Source organism: Corvus brachyrhynchos, unplaced genomic scaffold, assembly GCF_000691975.1.
Source record: "Corvus brachyrhynchos isolate BGI_N302 unplaced genomic scaffold, ASM69197v1 scaffold167, whole genome shotgun sequence".
Lineage (NCBI taxonomy): Eukaryota > Metazoa > Chordata > Aves > Passeriformes > Corvidae > Corvus > Corvus brachyrhynchos.
The window spans coordinates 1,472,304-1,495,548 of record NW_008239547.1 but is presented as its reverse complement, the minus strand read 5'-3'; the positions used below and the strand labels follow the sequence as shown (position 1 = coordinate 1,495,548).

At 37.7% G+C, this 23,245-nt stretch overlaps 1 protein-coding gene across 1 annotated transcript in view; it reads right to left on the bottom strand.

Annotated features, from left to right (window-relative positions):
* Window positions 1-1,189: 1,189 nt before the first annotated feature.
* SPAG6 (sperm associated antigen 6) overlaps window positions 1,190-23,245 on the bottom strand; it is a 29,399-nt gene continuing 7,343 nt past the window's right edge. Inside the window, exons 4-10 of the mRNA XM_017741552.1 lie at window positions 18,479-18,684; window positions 17,450-17,623; window positions 14,972-15,124; window positions 12,464-12,655; window positions 11,136-11,252; window positions 8,236-8,381; window positions 1,190-6,080 (exon numbers count right to left, since the gene is read on the bottom strand). Coding sequence (XP_017597041.1) covers window positions 6,014-6,080; window positions 8,236-8,381; window positions 11,136-11,252; window positions 12,464-12,655; window positions 14,972-15,124; window positions 17,450-17,623; window positions 18,479-18,684 — 1,055 coding nt within the window. The 3' untranslated portion in view covers window positions 1,190-6,013. The remainder of the gene's footprint in view (window positions 6,081-8,235; window positions 8,382-11,135; window positions 11,253-12,463; window positions 12,656-14,971; window positions 15,125-17,449; window positions 17,624-18,478; window positions 18,685-23,245) is intronic.

The window sequence follows — 23,245 nt, the reverse complement described above, 5'->3', positions numbered from 1 at the left end:
ATTACTGATTCTTCAAACCTCCCTTTCTATCTCATGCTCTGCATGGCTGCAGATTATGTTTCCAACACAGAGCATGAGCCACTCCCCAAGCCTAGAAAAGATTTTCTCACCATTCCCTCATTTGAAGCACTCTTGGAGAAGAAAGGAGGGAAGTATTTTCTTGCTTCTGCTTTGTTTCCAGCAAAAAGCAGAGCTGTTCAGAGCACAGGTGATGCAGATCTAGTGCCCGATTCTCACTGCAATGGAAATCAGATGTGTGCTGCTGGCCTTGATGGAAATTAGTACCAAAAATCTGGCATTAGTGAGCAGAGGAGCTGCCCCTGACCTGCTCTCCACCAGCCCCTACAGATACTTTACAGAGGCAAGTCTTGTGAAAGCAGACAGAAATAATTTTGATTACATTTTGGTTGACTATGCTTGTGAGTGTGTACATATGTGTATACAGGGAGGGGTTATATAAAGACCAGGGCAGATTACAAATGGGAGCTGTTCTTTCCAAATTTTATACATTACTTGAGTCACAAAATATTAACTGCACCCAACCCAGTGAACTCCCTTCCCTCTTTGTTCATATTCACTCTAGTGTATCCATCATTTTTGATTCTCTGCTGATTTCCATTGTTGGGGCTTATTTTCTGTGACTTGAGAACCTGAAATTACACTATACATCTTTGTAGTTCATTGAACTAACCAGCATTTATTTTAATTTAGTAAGGAAACATTTGGCTGGGTGTGACCAAATAAATACTGTGTCTAAACCAACAGAAATATACTTTGCACAAGGCTATAAACCTGTCTCAGAGCTCTAATGATATTGCAAGTCAATGAAGCTTCAGTGTTCTCATTAACATGATTCCATCAGACCTCTATGTTGCATATTATTAATTTTAAACAATAGATTGTAATATAATTTATAGCACTGTGGGGCAACAAAGGCTGGATCCTGGTAGTAATCCAACCTTTTAGGTTGATAATGGCTTTAGCACTGACCTAATATTGAAAGGTGAACATGTACAGAGGGCATCAGACCTAATTATAAATAGGAAAACAGTCTGCATCACTCAAGACAAAACTTTCCTTGAGAGCAAAGGGCACAGTTCTTGTCACAAGATTATGAAGAGTTTTGCTGCTAATTTTGACACAAAAAAGCAATTAAAAGCTTTGTTTTAAAGAAATACGCTAACACACCTTTGTCACCTCTTGAAATTTAATTTTTGTTACGAAAGGAATAAAATACAGAACACCTAATGTTAATCTGGGTACCTATACTTTAACTCAATTTGGAAGCAGGAACAAGCATAGAATTATGAAGAAAAAGCAAGCCTTCAAAATCTCCGTGGAAATATGCTAAACTGATGACATTAGTACCCTTGCATTGTTCCTCTCCATGGCTTGCTGATGCATGAGAGTGAACACAACCAGTTTCTGCTACGGACAGCAGCTCCCAGTCCCTCAGCACCTCGCCGAGCACTCAGAGCCTCGTGATCCACTCTCCAGGTGGGGGGGACACAGAAGAAATGTGTTTAACCCAAGTAGGAGTCACTTCTCGTGAAAGGCAGCACAAAATCATTTCCTGATTTAAAGGCATTTTCATCCTCAAAGTGTGCCTTAGTATTGCTTATACATATTGTCTAACTCAGTCTTTTGTGCTGTATCTAGAAATACAGTACAGCAGTTACAGCAGTAGTAATGTAATTAGTATTTTCACTGGCTAAATTACAGCGCTGGCTGCAGAATAAGGCATAGTAGCATCAATATTATCAGTTAAGTATTATACAAAAATAACATCAATAGTTTTAGTATAGTCACAAGATATAATAGTTTTCTCTTTCTCCATAATCCCTTTAAATTGTGTCAGATGAGGAAACTCGCAAAATCCACTGACTTTTAGTTCAACTCTAATTCTAAAATCAGCATCTCCAAGATTTCCTAGGTAATTTTTTATAGGTTCTTGAACAATATTTCTTTCTGAATATGGTATTAGCTATAAAGAACTTAAGTTCTGCTGCATCCGTCTCATATGAATTTAATTTTCCCAGCACTTCTGTAAGTTAACAAAGGAGTAGAACAGATACTTCACAGATGAAGATGATGAATCATAGGGATCTGTAATAATTATCTATGACCATAAAAGCAATCCTATGTTAGTGCAAGAAGTGGAACCGCTGGCTTTGCAATCCAGTCCTACTCCATACTTCCTTTCTCCCCTGGTCACAAAGGGAGAGCTAAAATTCCAACAACCAAGATACTGGAAACCAAGCAGCCATTAAGGAAGAGATTGAGGCAAGCACGCTTTCACAGATTCCTCACACAGTGAGACAATTGTCTGCCACCCCTACATACCCAGAAATCAGAGGACTCCAATTTATAACAAAGTTGAATGCATCCCATGGCATTTTCCATGCCTAAAACTCCCCTTCGGCCAAGCTAATTTACAACCCCCTAGACCAAATCAAGAACACTTGAAGATCTACTCACACTCCATCCACTTCCTAATTGCAGTAACTTTATGCTTTACTTCACAAAATGAGATTCATTTCCTCTACCAGTTCCATTCAACTCCTTCAACATTTTGTTCATTTGTTTGTTAAGATGCAGATCTCCAGCAGATTGATCACTTCAGATGAGACAAAGCAATGCCTTGGTAAATCCCTCTGGACATGCAGAACATATTATATGCACAAGAGTTGAACTCCTTGAATTTCCCCTTTTCAGATCCTCTAGGTTTCCAGTCATTCAGATAAAGAATGGAGCTTTTGTAGGCCAGTTAATCCATCCACTGAATGAAATATGGTAAAAGTTCTACACATCCACATGTTCTTTCAAGGCTCTGGTTTACATCTGTAGATGTAATAATAACTGTAGTAATGCAGACAAAAATCATGGCTCGGGCCCTTAGAGAAGATCTTTAGAGACTTGAGTTGAAAAGTCCCAATGCTGCAGTCAAAGGAACAGGCAAAATTATTTAAGGGCTTACATTTATTTCTGCCAAAGCACTGGCTTAATTTTCTTTGTGTGTCTTAATAAGCCACCTCTGTGAGAGGGACTCTTACTTGAAATGCCTGTACGTCCTAAGCTTCAAAGTAGGCACCATTGAGTGGGAAACCGAGACAAACATTCAAAGGCAGTGTAAGGCCCAAGCTGCAAAATGAGCCTGTTGTTCATCTTCTCTAGCACCACAGTCACACACTAGCATGAAAACAGCATTTGAATGAATTAAAATGCAAATCTACATTTTATTATATGAAATTGAGACAAATGATACACACTTGAAGCCTGCCAGAGTAGCTATTACAAACATTAATATAGTTTTAGAAGATGACTTAAACCAAACGAGATGATGGAATAGAAACACTGCAGAAACACCTTGTGAAACACTACAGGAAAAAAGCAACTCTTGCCATAGTTACATTAGTAAAACACAAATTAGCAATAATTCTGCTGTAAAGGGCCAGATCTGTCTTGTGCAGACATGTACCTCCAGGGAAGCCTTCTGCCACAAGGTGTTTGTGCAAGGCAGGGACGCAGCCTGCCAGCAAAGAACAACTGCGGGGGTCTCAAACTACGTGGGAGAGGACTTTGCACTGACGCAGCTTAATGGGATGTGGCATCGTCCAAGAGTCCTGCAACAAGAGGCCAAACAGCCACTGGCCTAGGCCAGAGCTGCCCAGTGGATGTAAAGATGTATTTATGCTAGGTCTGATTTAGATTGTACTCTACACAATCAGATCGCTTTGAAGGTTTGCCTTGTGCAATCATTTCCTTTGTCAGGAATCAGAAAAAGACTGTGAAAAGACTGTGAACAAATTGTTTAGGCATTGAAATTTAACCCTGTGGAATCCTTACAGTGTAGCACAGTGTGACACAGCAGGAGCACATTTGTCAGGGGACTGAAGCCTCTTTGCTCTCCCTGCACAAAACATATACATTAGCATTGTGTGGGGTGGGTGTGCTCCCGAGCACACGAGGCAGCTATGGGGACGCACAGCTCCATGTCTCTGCTGCCTCCCATCTGCACGCAGCCCTCTGCACCACTTCTGCTCTGTCAGGGAAAACAGAGGCTTCAGATCCTTCGAGACTGTCTCAAAGCCCTTCCATTGCATTTTGTTTCAGAGATTGTACAAGATTTGATTTTTAAATATCCGTAATGCACATGAGAAAATTACTCTTAACAACAATCTTGTTAAGAGTCCCAAAGTTTTTCCACTAGTGTCCTAGCATTCAGAATATAAACACTAAAACCAAAAAGGCATTTGGTAGAAGCTAGTCAGTTCCAAGGCTTTTCACTTAGCTGTGAGCTAAGGAAAGAACTCAGCTGGTGTGGATTCTATACCAACATTCATGACACCAACAGTTTCTGTCTCAGTCTCCATACAGTAAGGTACTGTGCATCCCCTGCTCCTCCTGAAAAGCAGAGTCTGAGAGCACCAAGTACTTCACAGCAGGAGCACAGCCCTCTGTAGAAATAAATTTTAACACAGGATAGCCCACCAATGTTTCTGTGAACTGTTGAAAACTATGCTGAAAAGAATTTTTAAAAAATAGTAATTCAGAATTTGGCAAAGAAAAGCCACTCTAAATAATTTCCAACTGCAATCAGTCTTTGCTCCTGCTTTATAAGTAATAGATGAGACTATCCTTCTTTTAAAAGCCCATTCAGTTATGTTTAAAAAAGTAGACAAGTTTCTCTCCTGGGGAGGTTTTCAAATATTGTCTTTCCTTGTGGCTTCCAGTATTTTGATATCCCATTCCAGAAATATTGTTTAATAGTCTTCGGGGGGAAAAAAAAAGAAATTTAAAAAACCACACACCCCAAACTGCTGCATACGAGAAAATGAAAAATGGTTAGAACAAAAAATGGTAAATGACAGTTACATATTAGGGAAGACTAGAGGGTTGTTTGCTGTGTGATACACCAGAGGAGTAAGCAGAATGTAAAAGTCTTTTCACTCTCCACAAGAAGGTAAAAATAGTTTCAGGATGTTCTACAGATGGGAAAGAGCTCATACCTCTATGTCAATGTAATCTGCAGCTTCAAGACTTAAGTTCCAAATGTGTTTCAACTCAACTCTTCAGGTATTTCAGTTCTTGAAGGACAAGTCCCAAAGCCACCTTAGTCCCATCACTCCAATTAGTGCGACCTAAGTGTGCTCAGATTTCCTCTGAATGCGCTCAGAACTTTGCTAACAGTGTTCCTGCAGCCACACAAATGTGCTGCTGACCCCCATGGAACCAAAACTCCTGCAGTCCTTCCCTTTGTGTTCCACAAAAGTTCTGACTTCACTCTGTCCTTCTCAAGTGGAACAACAACGCACAGGCCAAACAGCATATTGCTCCTTTCCTCCACAGCGAATCCTGCCTCAATTAGGAGGACTTCTGCAGAAGATTTACTATCTACCAGGCCAGGATCACCACACTATCATATCATGCAGAATTCAGCCCTTGTATCATCTTCAGATCTGATTGTTTCTTTCTTTAGCTGCTACTAACATGTTTGGAGATGTAAAATCACAACATTTTACCTCCTCAAAGGTAGCAGTAGGAGATACCTCAGTGCAGAGAAAACACCATAATTAGAAAAAGCACAGGGGCCAGCTTTTTCCACCCTCATCAAGCTTGGGAAGCTTTAAACAATATGCAAAGGCAAAAGGGGAAAATGGCAATAGTACTGAGAAGGCTAAAATTTCAATGAGATAACAAATCTTTCTTGTGGAAGGAAAAGGAACTGATTCTAAAAAAGCTTCTGTGATAAATCATCCCTCTTGCATGAAATTCCATTCATAAATGTGGGAATATCTGGTAGTAATGCTAAAGAAAAACAAAAGGGAACAAAAACTTAGCAACAAACAAGTTTATAAAGAACAAAATAAAGCTTGCTGGAATTTCTGAGCCTTTTCAGTAGTTCAAACAGTAGAAGGAGATTTGAGAATCAAGCAAGGCTTTCAACAGCTGTATTTGTATTACAGTCATAAAGGCATAAATGTGAAATGCAGCTCTAATAAAAGACTGAAGTTTATAAAACTGGTTGGTATTTTTCCACCCTTTCCAGAAGTATCTCAGAATATCCAGGGGAATAATACCTGAAAGAGAAACATTTTGTTTGTGTGTTAGACTACAAGGCATGTTCTGTGCAAAGTAATGAAACACTATGCATATTTCTACTGATCGGGAAAAAAATCCTAGCATTAAACACCGGTCAAGGAATTCTACAGTTACTCCCCTACAATGTTTTAACAACCTGCATTTCAACTTACATTATCATTTATACTTGGAAGTCAGGTTTTTAAAAATATATTTAGCTTCTTTTAGGGCATGGAGGTAAGTGGCTACATTTTAGACAGGTTCAGCTTCAGCTGCCATAAGCACTGTCTTTACTAAGAAATGTAGATGTTGGGTTCTTTTGAAATTATGGCCTTTAATAAAAAAGCATGAGTTTACACAGAACTGTGGGCTGCCAAATGACAATAGTTCACTGCTGTTTGTCAGACATAAGCACACACCCCAAAACTCACGTGCAGTCTAAATCCGTGTGAGGGACACTGATTCTGGAACAAAAAAAATTGTCATGGTGACCTTCTCTCTCTAATGCCACTCAAGGATGGACATTATCCAGAAGTTCTCATTAGAGTAGGACTCTATGGTGCAATTATTGTCCTGCTGTTATTCAACTGGTTTTCCACAATAGACCAACTACATGCATCCAATATGCAAGCATCAAAGCTGAATTTAGTTCTTGATTTACAGGTTAAAGGATATCTGAAATTTAATACCGTATTATTCTAAAAAGATACATCTCAGTATATTTCTTGTTTTGCAGGCACGTAGATTGCCACTTCTGAGCCCTGAAAGCTTCAACTATAAAGAGAGAGGAACACAGCTCCATGTAATGTAGGCCTAAAATATACTAAAAAAAAATCCCCAATGCTTTCCCTTAAAGGAAGATCCATTTATCTTGTTGATTTTCATTTTCATGATAATTTCTGCATAATTCAACTCTTTTTAAACCTCACATTACTTCTCTGATTGTAAAGCTAACTTTCCAATGTATTACTGTATTCAGCCCACAAACAGACTAAAATAACAGGTCTCCAGGAAAAACCCAGAGCTGGATTCTATCACAGCTGCTGTGCCTCAGGCAGCACAACCAACATCAGGCAGTAGCACAGACAGGCAAGCAGGAGATGCTCAAAGGGGCCTTTTTCTTTATTACATCCTAGGCTAGATGAGTAACCTTTTTTCATTTACAGGGGTGAAAAAATAGCTATAACAAAGAAACAGAACTGTAGAATAAATTTTCTTTGACTTTGCTTCTACCCATTTGACAGCCACTGGCTTTTCTTTGTGGAGACAAACAGGGCTACATTTTGTGTGACTTAGTTTGTAGCTACTGTTGGCTGAAGAACTCTGCTGCTATAATTAAAAGTGATGCTGCAGATTTTCAGAGCCTGTAGAGGGAGTACATGAGTACAACATCCTTCTGATGTGTTGATGGAGTGAAGGACTGGTAAATGGATATCTAGAATCTAGGAGGGCATTTCTCTCATTATTACAATTTAGGATGGTGACATTTTGACTGTAAGCTATTTAATAGTGTTTCTGTATTCATTAAGGGCAAAGTTCAACTTGGTGCAGACAGCTGGTGTATGGTCCTTTTATATAACACTTAAGCCTCATGATGAGGCTCAGGGAGGAAGGGCAGCTGTGGGCAGACCAACTGTGCAGGAGAGCCACTGGACCCTCTGTACATCAGAGGAAGTTTCAAAGGAGCCTCTGAATACACTAGTTCAGACACGTTATTAGGAAAGTCAAGGATGCAACCAAAGATTCACCAATACCTGTATTTTGGAGCCTAAGTAATCCACAAATAAGTTACCAAAATAAACTAAATTTCCCACAGACATTCATAAATATGAGTGGTTGTACTGAAGACTCAGAGTCCATCTGGGCAGTGCAGGACTGACTTTTCTTCACACTTTCCTGCAAGAGCCTGATTATTTGGGCTTTGTCTACAGACAAAGAAATTTGATTCCAAATACAAAAAGAGAAAGTGTTCTAATGTGTCCAAAGGTTGTGTAACCACTGGGGCAATTAACCAAATGTTATGCTTTGGTTTTATTAAAACCAAAATTCACAGAGGAGTTAAATTACTATTTTAAATCCTTCCTTTGTGTTGTTCCTGTGAAAAACATCTAACAATGTTATAAATAGGAATTCTTTAGATTTCATTTTCCCTACCTTACTATTTCCTCTGGATAGCAATTGTTAATAGTGTTGATATATTCCTGAAGAAGTGACCCAGGTTCTGCTTTTATTTCCTGAACCTTTTTAAGTCCACCAGTTGTTACAAAGAGACGACGTGCTTTACTGTCATGTGGTAACACCTACACACAGAATAGTACATTAAAAAAAATTCGTTTGAAGGAATCTGTATGCCACTAGATTCAAATACTGCTTATTTGTTTTTAATTCAGAGGACAGATAAAATGGAAAATCAGAGAAACAAAATCTGTAATGACAACTGTATTGTAACACCCCATTGTATAGGGAAAAAAACCATAAACCAGCCCTTTATGATAACAACATAATTTAACATGTACTTTAAAACATAACATACATAAAATAATGAATTTAATATTTATCCTTACATAAATAATATTTCTTGTATTATTCCTACAGTGACAATAAGATTGTGGAGAATAAATAGATAATAAAAACAGAACACTAACATGGAATAACAACAGCATCTGTTCCACTTAAACCAAGTTATTCAGGTCTTTTATGTCAGTTCCCATAGTTTAATTGTAGAGCTGAATTTTATATCATTATAATGATCTAGTATAGATTAGTGCATGAAAACAATACTGAGAATTGTTGCAAGTGAACAATACAGCCTTGAAGCATTACATGCCACTATTAAATTTCTAGATATTAAAATCCTTTAACACACTGTACCCATGGAAGCCTTTTACAAACACACACACAAAGCAAAAATGTGAAGTTTCTGCAGCCAAAGGGGATGAGAAGCAGAAATGATCAGACAATAACATTCTGTGCTCCCTGAGTGATGCCAATACGCAGCTCTGTCCAGAGGACTGGAGGGAGGGAGAGAGGGAGGGATGAAGGGAGGGAGGCGGGGGCTGGGCCAGGCAAGCGAGAATGACAGCATGTAGTCCATAGGCCCATAGGGCTGCAATATTATTCAAAAAAAAAAGAGAGAGAGAGAGAGATAGAGAAAGACGGAAAGATAATGCAAGATGTCAGCTGCATCTACAGCAAAACCAGATGCATTTAAAACCAACTCTGAGATTTACAGATTATGAAGGCAAAAGCATTTTGTAAGCTTCCACACTGGTCAGACTTTAAGCCATAAGTGTGACTGTATTTCAGTGTAAAACAAGAGCCTCAAATGAGGAAGGGAGTGCCTAAAAGGATGAAGAAAAAGAACAAGATTTCTTCCATGCATACAGGCAAACAACCTTCATTTCTGTGGTCCCTCTAGGCTGTACAAAATCAACAGACAGGTAAAGAAAAAGCAGGAGAGCACAGAGATTTCTCTCTATTATATACTCCACAGAAGTGTTAGGAGCAACTGTGATCTTTTCGTTGTGGGAACTGAACAGACGTCTGTTTTCACATATCTCCCACAACAAGAACTGCCAAGAAGAAACTAGCAAGGAGACAGGATATGGCCCTTTCCCTGCCTTCCTCCTCCACACTGTGACTTCCAGGCTGGATAAGACAGCAGAAAACTCTATTGGAAGGGGCCCTAAAGAGAGAGAGCACCTCTGAGACACAGTCCCTTCCCCTAGTCCAACCTGAGACAGCACAGAATTGCACAAATCCTGAAAATGCTAATGCTAAAATGCACAGTCCAGCATGAAAAACAAATAGCACCCCATTTTGAAGCACAGCTTGGAAATAAGGCTTTTACTGTGCTATAAATAAGCCCTCAGAAGTAATAGACCACAGCTCTAAGAATAGGAAATTCCCAAGCTATGGTACAGGAAAGAAAAATGCTTTTACTACAGAGAACTTCATTTTAAAAGTATACTTCAGAAGAGCAAATGCCAGACAAGTATAGTTCAATAACATATAGGCAAAGGAGAAAAACAAAACAAAACAAAATATCAGCTAATATGAAGGGCATAAAGCCATTTCAATAGCAAGCAATATTCAAATATACCCTGGGTAACCAATTGCTATGCACTTGGCTCATTAATAGCTCCAGTTAGCATGGAGAAGCAAAACGGATTGGATTCTGTGCAAATCTCCACTCTTTGTACAGAATTAGCAATAAGACAGAACAAATTCAACTGTGGCAACATAATCAGGAATCTGCACTACCAACAGCAGGGCTTCCAGATCTGTCATAATCAGAACTGAGTATCAAGAGTGTTTTATTTGGCCATTTCCACAAAGAACATCTCACCAATGGAACTTGGTATACCCTGCTAACAGGTTACACTGCAGAGTATTGCACAAAACAGTCCATAGTTGAACAGGATTCCCAACACATGCTGAACATGACAGACACTGCAGATGTCCCAATTAGTTAGCAATTACTTACAAATTTTAAATATTTTTATTAAATTGTATCACTTTTACATGCTGTGTTCAAATCAACAATGTAATTAACAACTAACTTTCAAAACTTTGAGAGGGATGAGAAAAGATTTGGAATTTTTACACTTGCTTGAGACTGAAAATTAATCGGGATAAAAAGAATGAAGCCTTTATATTATTGTAAAATACCTGACTTAAGTCACTCCTGTACAGACAGCTTGTACTTTATCTAAAACAGATGTGACTGGGATTTATGTGATACATTGGCTCAGCGAAAATATTTGCACATGAGTTAATATTCCACTTAATCTCAAGAGGCAAGGAAGAAAAAAACACCTTGCTTTTAAGAAACTCTTTTTCCAGTCTTAGGATGAATTATAACAGATTCCAAATGAAACAGTATCCAGCTGTATCAGACAAAAGAACAGGATCCAAACTGCTTTTGAAGAGGATGCTTGAGCACCCTGAGAAAACAATAACACCTTTAGAGCGACTTCTTCTTTGGAAAGATAGCTTCCTTGCTAAATGGGAAACAACTAACAAATTACACACCAAGCAGCGCCTTTTCTTACCTTACTAAACTGCCCAATAATATGCTTCATAATATTGGGAGGAGCCTCATGAAGCAATGGTTCAAGTGCTGGAAGATACGTGCATTTCTGAAGAATGTTCTTTAAGGCTTTCTTAGTCTATTGAAATGCAAAATAAAATTTCTCTAGTAAGACATCAATGAAAACAACAAGAATTCATATATATATATATATATATCACTGAAGTCTGATCAAAAAAGCAAATTGATCAGAATTTTCAATGAGCAATTTCTGAATAGAAACTATGGTATCTATCAGGTCACTTAATGAAGAATCAATTTTCTACTTAGATTTATTAAACCTCAAAACCTACAGTGCATTATATTCTTATTGTGTTATCTACAGTCAAAGTAATGGCAATTTTCCTTTGACTATAATGAGCTGGAGTAGACCCTTTAGGTAAATTGAAGTACTCTAATATAATAAGAAAGTTAAATCAAAACACATTTTAAAAGATTGTATTCTAGAAGTGGCTTACTAGGAGAGGCTGCTGGTCTGGGATAGCAAAGTGCAGTACTGTCCAGGCAGGGGGGAAAAGAGAGAGTGAAACAATTGTGCATTGCTGCATATTTCTGAAAACAAACTCAATGTTGATCGATACAAGCAGTAGTGACCTTCTTGAACAAGATTACAGGTACAGCTAATTTGGCTTCAATATTTTTGGGACCACTAGAAATTACTATATGAAAGTTACTTTACAGATCTGGAATGTGATATTTCAGTGGAATGTGCAGAAGCATAATGCAACATGGGAGATCATATCCTGTCCTATTACACTCTTCAGCTGGTTCACTTACTGTTGCTCAAAAGCACACTTTACTAAACTGCAACTCCACTAGCTCCCACACAAGGAAAGGCCCTAAACATGGGCAGTTGCGTGTTTTAAAGAGCAGAGCCTTGATTAGCTGTTACAGTTTTATTACAATAATAAAAATGTAAGCAAAATTTCTAAAAGGACTATAATATTTTCTACAAGAGCTTATACTTGCAAAAAAAGAAGTAGATAATTAGAAACGAGTCACAAGAAATTACAGCATTTATGGGTCTATGCAACTCTGATCTAAACTGGGAAAAAAATAAGGAATTAGACTGCGGTGGCTATAGCATATGATTGGGTATACACCATATGCACATGCATTAGGACCAGCCAGTCCCCTAATAAATGACACAGCCTTCAGACACCCTGCACCCAGGAAAGCTGTGACTTGGTGAGCATCAATAAAAACACATATAATTTAGTCGTTTTTAAGCACTTAAACCTCTTGATTACAATTAATATACCATACTGCAAATACTACAAATATACTTGCTTTCATTTTAAGATCTTCTGAGCTGCGTGTGTCCACATAGATATCAAGCAGTGTGGGCAGCACGTTTGCTACTGCAACATGACGTGCATGCTCAGCAGTATGTCTTCCAATCTGTCCCAAGGCCCAAGCAGCTGCTGCCTTAATATGATCTTCATGTTCTTCTATCAAGCAGACACATAGTGGTGGTATTCCCTGTAGCATTAATCAAAAGCACAACCTTTACAAATGTAGACCAGGGAATGACAATGCGAAGCAGATACAGATAGTTAGAAAATGTTTCTTTATTTACACCCTTCTTCTTAAAAAAGCTGTAAGAGAATGCATGCTAACGGCGTCATATTTTTACATCATCATGATTAGCAAGAATTTTTAATAAATCTTAATAGATACAGTTAAAGAGAAACAGATTCAATGTTGTAAGTCAGAAGGCAGTTTGAAAAAAATGCAAATTTAAGGTATAAAAAGAATACACAACATAGTTCAGACTGTACTGAGTAAAGGTTGCAGATTTCTCAGACTGAAAATAAAAGAATTTGTGCTTATAATTCTATGAAATCAGTTTAAGACCAGAAGGGCTCAATCACTGAGTCTTTCTTATTACCCAAAGCACTAAATTTCAACTTATCAACCTCTTCTTGAGTCCAGTAGTTTATGTTTGACTAATCCAATCACTTCCAGAAAGGTTTCAACTCATGATTTGCAGGCATCAAGAGATGGAGATCTCACATCCAGCTCTTACTAAAGTTGTTCTGGTTCAGGGTCTTTATACTTTCAACAACTACTTAGCAGCTGGTATTTTATGCCAAAACACTCCAATAGGAAACATTTCATGCTACTTTATGTAAGGCAAGGCTACTACACCTTTATCCCAAAAACCTTTTTCTCCATCCCATGAATCCTTCTTTAGTCTTTTCTGCACAGTTCTCTGCTTTGTTGTTTTGGGTTTTTTTCCCAAGAGCCTTTTCAAATACAGACAGTAGAACTATACATATTACTACCACTGATAGATTAACTTCTCTTTTCCAATAATGCTTCATCTTCTATTCTTTCATACCACAAAGGACTAAATTGTTGCAGGTTTTTTTGCCACTGCATTACAGCAGAAGACCACAATGAAGTGTTTGTCCAGTATGATTCCAAAAATCATTGTTCAAAATTCATCCTTTCTAGGTTAGAGTACCATGGAATGGAGCTATCACTTTACATCGTAACATCATCAGCGTCTAACTGCATGTGGTTATGGTTCCAGATTACCAAGCCCTGTCCTCAGCACTATGAACTGCTCCACAAGCTTAGCTTCCTCTGAAGCAGTTTTTTTTAATGGGTTTTGGGTTTATTCAGGTTTATTATTATTTCTTTTTGGATCATTCATTAACATATTTAATTTCATCAAAGTTTGCCCAGATCCCTATAGCAGCTCTCATGGCAGTTCCACTCAGTTATTACAGGAATCACTATTACTCTTCAAAAATTTAACACTTAGGGGCTTCTTCTAGAACTTAATCCTGGTTTCATCCCACTTAAAACACTCAACAGGAGGAGCGTATTTGCTCTAGGCATCCCTGAAAGTGGAAAGACAGACACATCCAGAGAAGAAGGGCCTCCAGAGAGGGAAAGAAAAAAGCATCTATTTCTTTAGTTTTAAAATACAGAGGAGCATTTTTTTGATCACTCCTACTTTCCTGGCATACTATATTACGTTATGTGGTAGCACCTGTCATTTTTCAACTTGCATTTCTACTAGAAGACACTTCCGTTCCTCTGTTTATATTGTTTTGTTGTTTCCACTTATACAGTATATTTTAAATGACTGACATAGTGTGAAAATGGGTCAAAAATGTTTGTGAAATAATTTCCTTCCTTCTGTCATTAGTTAGCATTACTCACATCAGACTACTATGCCAGGCACTAACTTCACCTATTACAAACGTTGCAAATTCTCCCTCTCCAATATCATTGCCCAGCAGAATTTATTTAAACCTGAAAATGTTTAAATGTTTAATTTTACTCATTTGAAATGTCACTTGCATAACTGAATCAAACCACACTAACATTAGAAACTGAGGTCTTTTCAAGTCTGAAGACTGCTGTTGCAAGATACTCTAGCAGTACTAGCAGAGTCATGCTAGTACAATGAAGAACATGCCATTAAACATAGTTGTTTCAAAGAAGGTTTTGACGTAGCCACAAATACACATTTTAAGGGGAAGCAGACTACAGAAATTCAGTGTCTTATTTTCTGTACCCATGCAATTGCAACACAGAAAAATCATGCACTGTAATACCAACTAGGGTATTTTGTAAAAGGTTCAACACCATAAAGACACCCTGTTATCAGGTTACCACATAATTTCACTCATAGCAAGCAGCAATACGAGGAGAAAGTGCATTCATCAAGAGCAAGTATATAATCCTGTCACAAAATACATTCTCTGCCTATGTTAATTTGTATCTGTACCACAGAATACTGCTGAAGAACCATACGAAGACAACAAAGTAATAGCTAACCTTGGAGACAATCACTGCCATTGACAGGTTCTCCGAATGAGCCGCCACATAACCAAGTGTCATGATGCCAGGCAGTCTGACAGTCCCTCTGCAGCTGCCAATACAATCAATCACAGCAGCAACTCCGCCTGAATTTACTATAAGCTGTGAAAGCTGAAAAGATAAACAGAAGAGATTAGATACTGTGAAGTATCAACAGGCATAAAGTACTACATCAGAGTAGTCTTTTAATGTATCGCTGCTGATTTACAAAATAAAGATAGAATAAGAGCAATGTATCATACAGACTGTTGGGAACTAAGTGCAGCATGAAGTTTTCAGAATGAAGCTAATTTGCCACTGTGTTTTTGAATGACTTTACTTCAAGGAAATCAGGGTTCTGAACTCTTGATTCTGTATAGCATTGAATGACATATTCTCAACTCCATCATCACACGCCAGAGAATGTGCAAATGACAGCCTATCAAAAATGATCTTGAAGATGCACCTACTGAGCCAGATACTGTTTCATCCTAGTGCTCCCTCATTCCCAAGCTAACATCCTATGTTCTGTGCAGGAACAGAGGGAAAGGCCCATTCCTCCTCTTACCTGCATTCTAAATTACCTCTGTGACATAAAATCCTTTGTGGATCCTCACACTGAGGCATGAAGCCAAGGACAACTATTCTGGATGTGCAAAACCGACTTGGGCTGCACCACTCCGCCATGTTAGCATGCTCTGAGGGAAGTGTCTAGGAAACACACTTGATGGGCAATGGAGTCTGCCCCAGAATGCCAAATTACACAGCCATGCTTGTAAGCTATGCAACATGGGTTTTTTCCAAAAGGAAACTTCTCACGTCAGTTGAGGGACAGCAGTAGAATATGTATGATATCAATAATGCATAGAAATTAAAATTATTTCTTAGTATTATTATTATTTTCTTCCACATTTTTAGGTATATCCCATTCTCCCTACAGATTCCAAAGCAAAAGGTACATGTTCTTAAAAGTCAAAATTAAATTAACAAAACTGAGGCACGTGAATTCCCAATCCAGTTGATTTCTATAAATATGAAATCCACCTTTGTCTTAGAGCCTTTAAAAGGGGATTGTTTTCTTCATGAAACAGCCAGATTAAATTTTCAGTTATTACTTAGGAAAATCTGTTCACATGATTGTGAATTACAGCCCGTGGCAACCAAGTCCTACGTCCGGACACAGCCATGTGCACCTGCATGTGCAGAGCTCCTGCCGCATCCCTCAGTGCTCGCTCTAAGTCCCTCTGATGCTGACCTTCACGGGAATTTTACTGCATTTGCAGATAGAGAGCCAAGATTGAGAAGCCATGAGTCTCAACTGACAGCCAAGTCCTCTAGAAATATCATTTGCCAGCCTGTCTCCGCTGCAACACGTATTGCTTGAATAGAGCTGCCCAGAGATGGACAGTCATCTCTGTCACTCTGAAGTCAGACACGGACTGTGACCTTCCATTGGGAGTCACCAAGATCCTTCCTACTGCTCCTTCGGAGAGCTGCTAGCACGGCCAGTTCCTCTTGCATGGAGGATCTGGTGCTAGCAGCTCTTCTGACTTTACCTCTCTGGCTTCTGACTCTAGGGCGCCCTTTGATAATGATAATTTCTTCACTTCTTTGAGGAAGTGAAGTTGCATTGCCCATGAGGTACAGAGAGAAAGCAGGAAATGTGCCAAGACTGTAAACTTTTATCACCAGTTTAAAGAGTGGCAGGCTGAAAAAACTGCACAACATTCATGTTTACTCAGTCGTTAAGTTAGTACCATGATTTTGAAATGACTATGCTCAGCATTAGTGTGTTCCACAAATACACGGCTTATATTTCATTCCAAAGTCATATTAAGAGCCTTTTAATTATCTCTGTGGTCTGGCAGATTAACATAGTTATAATCATACGGTTTTCCTATTTATTTTGTATTGGCTTTGCCAAACATCCCCACCTTCCTATAGGCAAAAACACTCTAAATGCTCAAATTACAAACTCAAGTTACCATCAAGTTAATAATAAATAAAGAGAATTTTTGACCTGCGCTGTCATTGGAAAAATAATTAAAACGTGATCCCAGTACCCCTGAAGATTTTTAAAAAGACACACACCATCTATTATTGTTAAAGCATGATCTTGCAATTTATTAGCTGGTATCATGACTTCTGTGAGGCTTTTCTCATAAGATTTTTAATATCTAGGACTGACAGTACTGTCAGCCTAGAACTCCCCCTCTGTGCTGATATCTCATAGAATGAAGTAGCTAGGTATACATTTTATGACTCCCAGTTTCCTAACCCAATTCATATTCAATACACATCTCATAATATCAGCAAGCATTTCCATATTTTCCAATGAACATGCCAAACAGCTATTTGCCCTCCCTTTCGAAAAGCAAATGACAGAATAATCTTGTATTTTATTTAAAGTGTAAAATCTAATGATATGACCTTGTATTTGCATTTTCAAGGTTTTACCTCAGGCGTATGCTTTGCTATCTCTCTAATTAAAGTCGCACCATTTTTCTTGACATATTCATCTGAATCCTTCAGGCATGTGAGCACAACTGGGAAAATTTCTGCTTCAACCACCAACTCTGCAAGATCCACTGAATGCTTTGCTATCTGGCTTAGAGCTGACAGCACCTGACGCTAGTAAATAAAAATTGTTATAAAATCAATAGTATACAAACATCCCACAACACACACTCCCCCTGCACACAAAAATCTATTGCATCAAGGAAAACAAAGAAGGATAGGGAAAACAATTACAGCTATTTCACAATTCACTGAGTCAATTCATGGACAAATATAATGGCATAGAACATTCGCTGGTTCCTGAATAAAAGTTTCTCTTTTGTTTTACCCCATTCAAGCTTGTATGTATTAAAAAATACAAACCAATAAAAACACACCATTTAAAACTGTAATTTAAAATTTAGTAAAATCTATAGAAAGTATTTTTATTTGCATAAATTGGATCTGTCAGATCTTATATTAAGAAATTTTTGTGGCATTTTTATGTTGTCTTCTGTTTGTTAGAGCAAGACAGAAAACTTACAAGAAACAATTTTTTTGTCAATTAAACGCTAGTGATTAAACCTTTGACAACAGCTATTCACATCAGATAGTACATTCTAAAACAATAATAAGTTCACTATTAACAGGCTTATTGTATAATCTTTAGTATGCAAAACCTTTTTTGTAACTGAAATGTGCCAATTTTATCCATTGAAAGTATCTGTTGCATTCTTCATATACTACATATTTCTTAAAAAAACCCATACTATTCACTTTAAAGATTAGTTTAGCTGTTCCTCATAGAGCTGCAGTTTATAACGAGTAGCTAAATTTGTAAATATGTTCAGAACTCTTTGTCACTAACTACATAGTTACATTTTGTTAACACCCAAACCCAGAGCTTCTAAATAAATATGCACATCTGTGTCTTTGATTCAATCTCAAGTAATGACTGGTATAATGGAGATAAAAAAAAGTTAAATGTACCTTCAGTTTAGCATCAGGGTTCGGGATCATCTGAGCTAAGTGAGCGATAGCTCCTGCATCCACTACTGTCTGTGCTAACTCTGGAGAATGCTTTGAAATATCACTGAGAGTTGAAGCAGCAATCCTTTTCAAAGCAATTTCTGGCTCCTGGATACAGAGCACTAAAAGAGGAACAGCGCCTGCATCCACCACAGCTTGTGACAGTTCTGTAGGTCCAAGGAAAGTAATTAAGTGAGTATGGGTGACTGACCCTTGTGCAAGCCATTTTTCACCCTGACAGATACAGCAAAGGAAAAAGGGGAGGGTGTAGTTCACTGTCTCGACATCTGCATTTCAAATCAGCCCTCCTGGTTTCATAAACCGTGTGGACCAATCCACAACTGAAAAGAATGCAGGTCAATAGATGGACCCCCATTTACATGCACACATTTGAGGTAGATTAGGCTGAAATGGTTTGTTATTCTGTTTTCTTTTTCTTTTTTTAAAGTAAGCAGATGTCAGCTGTTTAAACCCTGGCTATTCTACACTGATCAATAGGAAAGCATTTTATGCATGGCTAACAACAACACAGAAAGCCAAAGTACCAAAATTTTACCAACCAGCTAATTAGAGAGCATTTTACCCTCTTCAAATGATAAGCAGATATTAGCATAGATCAAATGCCAAAAACAAAAATACAAAAAACATACATAAAATATTTATCTTACATAAAATACTGGAAAAATGGAACTTGCTGATCAAAACTAGTCTTTGCTACCATACACAGGATGAGACAGAATTTATATCTTAATGACAAGAAAATGTTATCATACACAATTAGACAAATGAGAAATATCATCAGTGATATTGTGTGTCTGAGATTAGCACAACATCTTTAACTAACTGCACCTTAAACAAAAAAAAAAAAAAAATCTGAGCATGTGATTAGCTGACATGGACAAAAATTACACTATTAGAAATTCATTAGCTCTCTCTGTGTATGCAGCATTAATCACAGTCCTAAAATGAGAATTACTGGATATCAGAAGCAAAATTTATATTATAACCAAGCTGTGCTATTTTAAAATAGTGTTGAAAAAGTGGTAAAAACCATAGGGGATTCAATAATCTATTAGGTTCTTCGTTCAGTTTTGCTACACCTTATTATGCATATCCATTATTATCTTTAACATTTATCTTGACTTACAGTACCATGGCAACATATGGCTGTTGTATTTCAGGACTCTAACTTAGCTTTTGATTTATAGTCCATCCATAAAGAGATTTTCATACTAAGAAAAATACAGCATACTTCATTAAATATACATAGACTAATATAGTTTTTCATGAAATCTGTAAGTCATGTCATCATTATGTTGTTAATATCCAAATAATGTTCCAGACCAGATTTGTTTTCAATTAGTGAGTTATAGCCACACACTGCAATACATGTGATAAGTCAAATATTTACACTGTATGTTATTTTATGATACAATATTTTAAAGAAAAAGTAAATATTACATCAAAAATATTAAATATAGCAGCAATTTTTAAACTAATACAATACCCTGAAATTAGCTTAGTTAGCTAGAGTGTGGTGCCAATAACAGCAAAGATGTGGGTTCAACCCCTGTAAAGGCCATTTACTTAAGAGTAGGACTTGATGATCCTTGTGGGTCCCTTCCAATTCAGAACATTCTGTGAATCTGTAAAATTAACTCTACAAAGTTCATTCTTCAAATAACTATTTGACTGAAAATGTATCGCATGCATCCTCAAAATACACTCAGATCATAAGATTTCAACAAAACTCAAATGCTGTACCTTCAGTTTTACAAACTCGAAGCGAAATGTACCTGAAATGTATGTAAAAACAAATCTGGAAACGAGCTAATCAATATAAGTGCTATGAGCTACAGTCAGCTTTTTGTGGAAAAAGCCACGCTCAGTTTCTTCAGATTATGCTTTGTTGCTGTACACTGACCAAGTGGAATACTTGGTGATCTACTGACCAACAGTCTAGACCAACCCATCCGATTGTGCCTCAGAACTTCAGACCAACCAGCTCCATTGGCCACCGTCTGCTGGGAAATGCTAGTATCAGGAATCTGATGTCAAGAGGGACACAGTGCTAGAAGAACGGGCTTCTTTGATGTCTTATGAGCTAAAATCATGAAGTTCAGGCAGGGAGAGAAAGAGCAATACTTCCAGGTCACAGCTACACTCAGGCATGCAAAAGCAACCATGAAAGTTATTTCAAAAGAGCAAACTAAATCTGATTCCATTTAGATCAGCTCTTGATATTAGAAGTCTGATATCACTTAAATACTGATGGCTACTGTTGGTCATGGGTAATTAAACGGTTTTTCTTCCAGTGGTGTTTATAAAGTTCATGGCTAATAACTTACCACATGGAGCGCTGGACCATGTGTCAAGACAGACAAGTCCTAAATGGACTGTCAGAAAAACAGAAAAGCTTAGGCAGGGAAGAAAGGAAATACAGTACTTCCCATCATGTTTCCCTGCAAATTCAGTGCAAAATTACAATTCTAAGTATTAATGATTCTATTATAAATTGTAATTCTTTTTCTTTTCCCCTGCAAGGAAAGGGTCAATTAATCTTCCTAGATATTGGTAGAATATCTTTAATGCCGACTATACACCAAAGGATTCATGAAACTTTGCCATTCAACTAGAAACACAGAGGTGGGAAAAAAATAAGACTGAGAAGGAGTTAGAGGAGAAAATAAACTTGTCAAGAAGAAATTTTTAAAACCAAATATTCAGTCAGAAAAAATTAAAATAACTGGAACAAATCACAAAGACTCTTCCAAATACTACGCCAAGGCTGTATTGTAAGGGCAAAGACAAGACCCACAGCTGCAGAGGATAACGACAGCAGAGAAAAGCTAATGTATGAACCTCATTTAATTCCACTGAAGGTTATGAAAACTACAGGCTTGGAACTCACATTGGGGTACAACTCAAGGAACTTGTCTGAGTACATGATGGTAAAGCTGAACTTCTCCCTATGTGAGTGGAAGTAGGAAACCTAACTCTATATGTTCAGAGACAAGAAAACTATGGCTCAAAACTGACCATAAATTAATCACTTTCACCCAGATCTACATGAGGAAGATTTTAGCAAGTGGAGAGACTGCAGACAAGACTCAAATGAATGTAGAAGAAAGACTACTAAAGACAGATTTTGGACTCTGAGATGCCACCAGTTCAACTAGAAGTTGTACTAGAGTTGCGCTGGTTTGTGTTAATATAAAAGTACTCATCAGGGACGAAGACATTAATTCTAAGTTGAAGCCTCGTCTGAAGCCTCGTCATGAGTTTACATGATCAGGAAGAGTGGAAAGCAAACAAAGTGGAGTCAACATCCTACCTACATACCCACTGAAAACAATGGGAAGTCTTACAGGATTATCTAAATTAGTTTAAGGTGTTAAAAAAAACCCCACTAACATTAACATGTTGGCAATAATAGTACAGAAAAAAAAAAACAGATGAGGGAAAAAAGATGAAGGTGAGAAAGCGAACATGCAGGTTGTCACCAGAGAAAGAAAATCAGCTCAATATTGTATTGACAATATACGATATTATATCCACATAGTAGAGCAGCAGCAGTTGGAAGGAAATGCAAGTTTCAGTTCAGACCAGAGTTCTCAAACAGACCTTGCTGTGGTAGCAGGTGCATCCACAGGAAACAACAGGTTTTGACCAAAACAACCACCAATACTGTATTTTTCTGAGGACTGTGTGGTCATTTTATGGCCACATAGAAAAACTCTAATTCCCACAAGTAGCCCAAAGGCTGCACTTCAAAATCAGAGGTTTATGCAGGCCACTACAACCACAGTGCTAAAGATTCCACTGGAATCAGTGGGAAAACCTTTCATAATGAGAATGGAGGTTAGACTCAAACGACTGAAGAGCTGAAAAACCCGTTCTAGTAGCTGATGCTGCTTTGAGGAGGAAGCTGGACTAGAGATCTCCCAAGATCCCTTCCAAGCTGAGCTATGATCCACTGTATGACAGAAAATGAGCAAAACTCTGCTCTTAGCAATATGCTTCAGTATGAATGGTGTTGTTTATTTTTGTTTTCCCATCAATTTACAGTATACTGAAGCAGGTATGAGACAATCAATAAGTTACACCTTTAATGTAGACTAATAAAATGGAAAGCCAAATTATTTGCATACTTCAAAGAAAAGAACTTTGCACTTTAAAAGTAACTGAATATGGGATAAGTAAAATGTTACAAAATACTTTTCATGGACCTGATGGTATTTATGGTATTTGAAACACCCTACATTTCTGTTTAAACACAAATAGTACAAATAATGAATAGCAAAATCACAGCACATTGGTTTGTACACTTTGGAGTGAGATCAGTATCTGAAATTCAGCTCAAAGGGAAAGAAAGAGCAGAACTGCCTAAATTTTGGAATCTGACCGGGCAAGATTTCTAGTGCCTTAAAACCTCATGAGACATTTGTCTTGACCTAAAATCTCACAGGCCTTCTGGAGATATCTGTTCACATAAGAACTGCATTTTAAGAGATTTTTATATGAAGTCAGTACAGAACTTGCTAACCAGAGAATGTTTTCATCAGAGGGGGAGAAAAAAAAAAAAAAGCCTAGATTTCTCAAAATTGAAGCCTTTTCAGGGGAACATACACTGCAGTTCTTAGACAGTAGTTTTAGTAGGTCATGGATGCATTTCTGATAAAAAGCAGAGAGAGAGACCCTCACCATTGAAGTTATCGGTGAATGCCG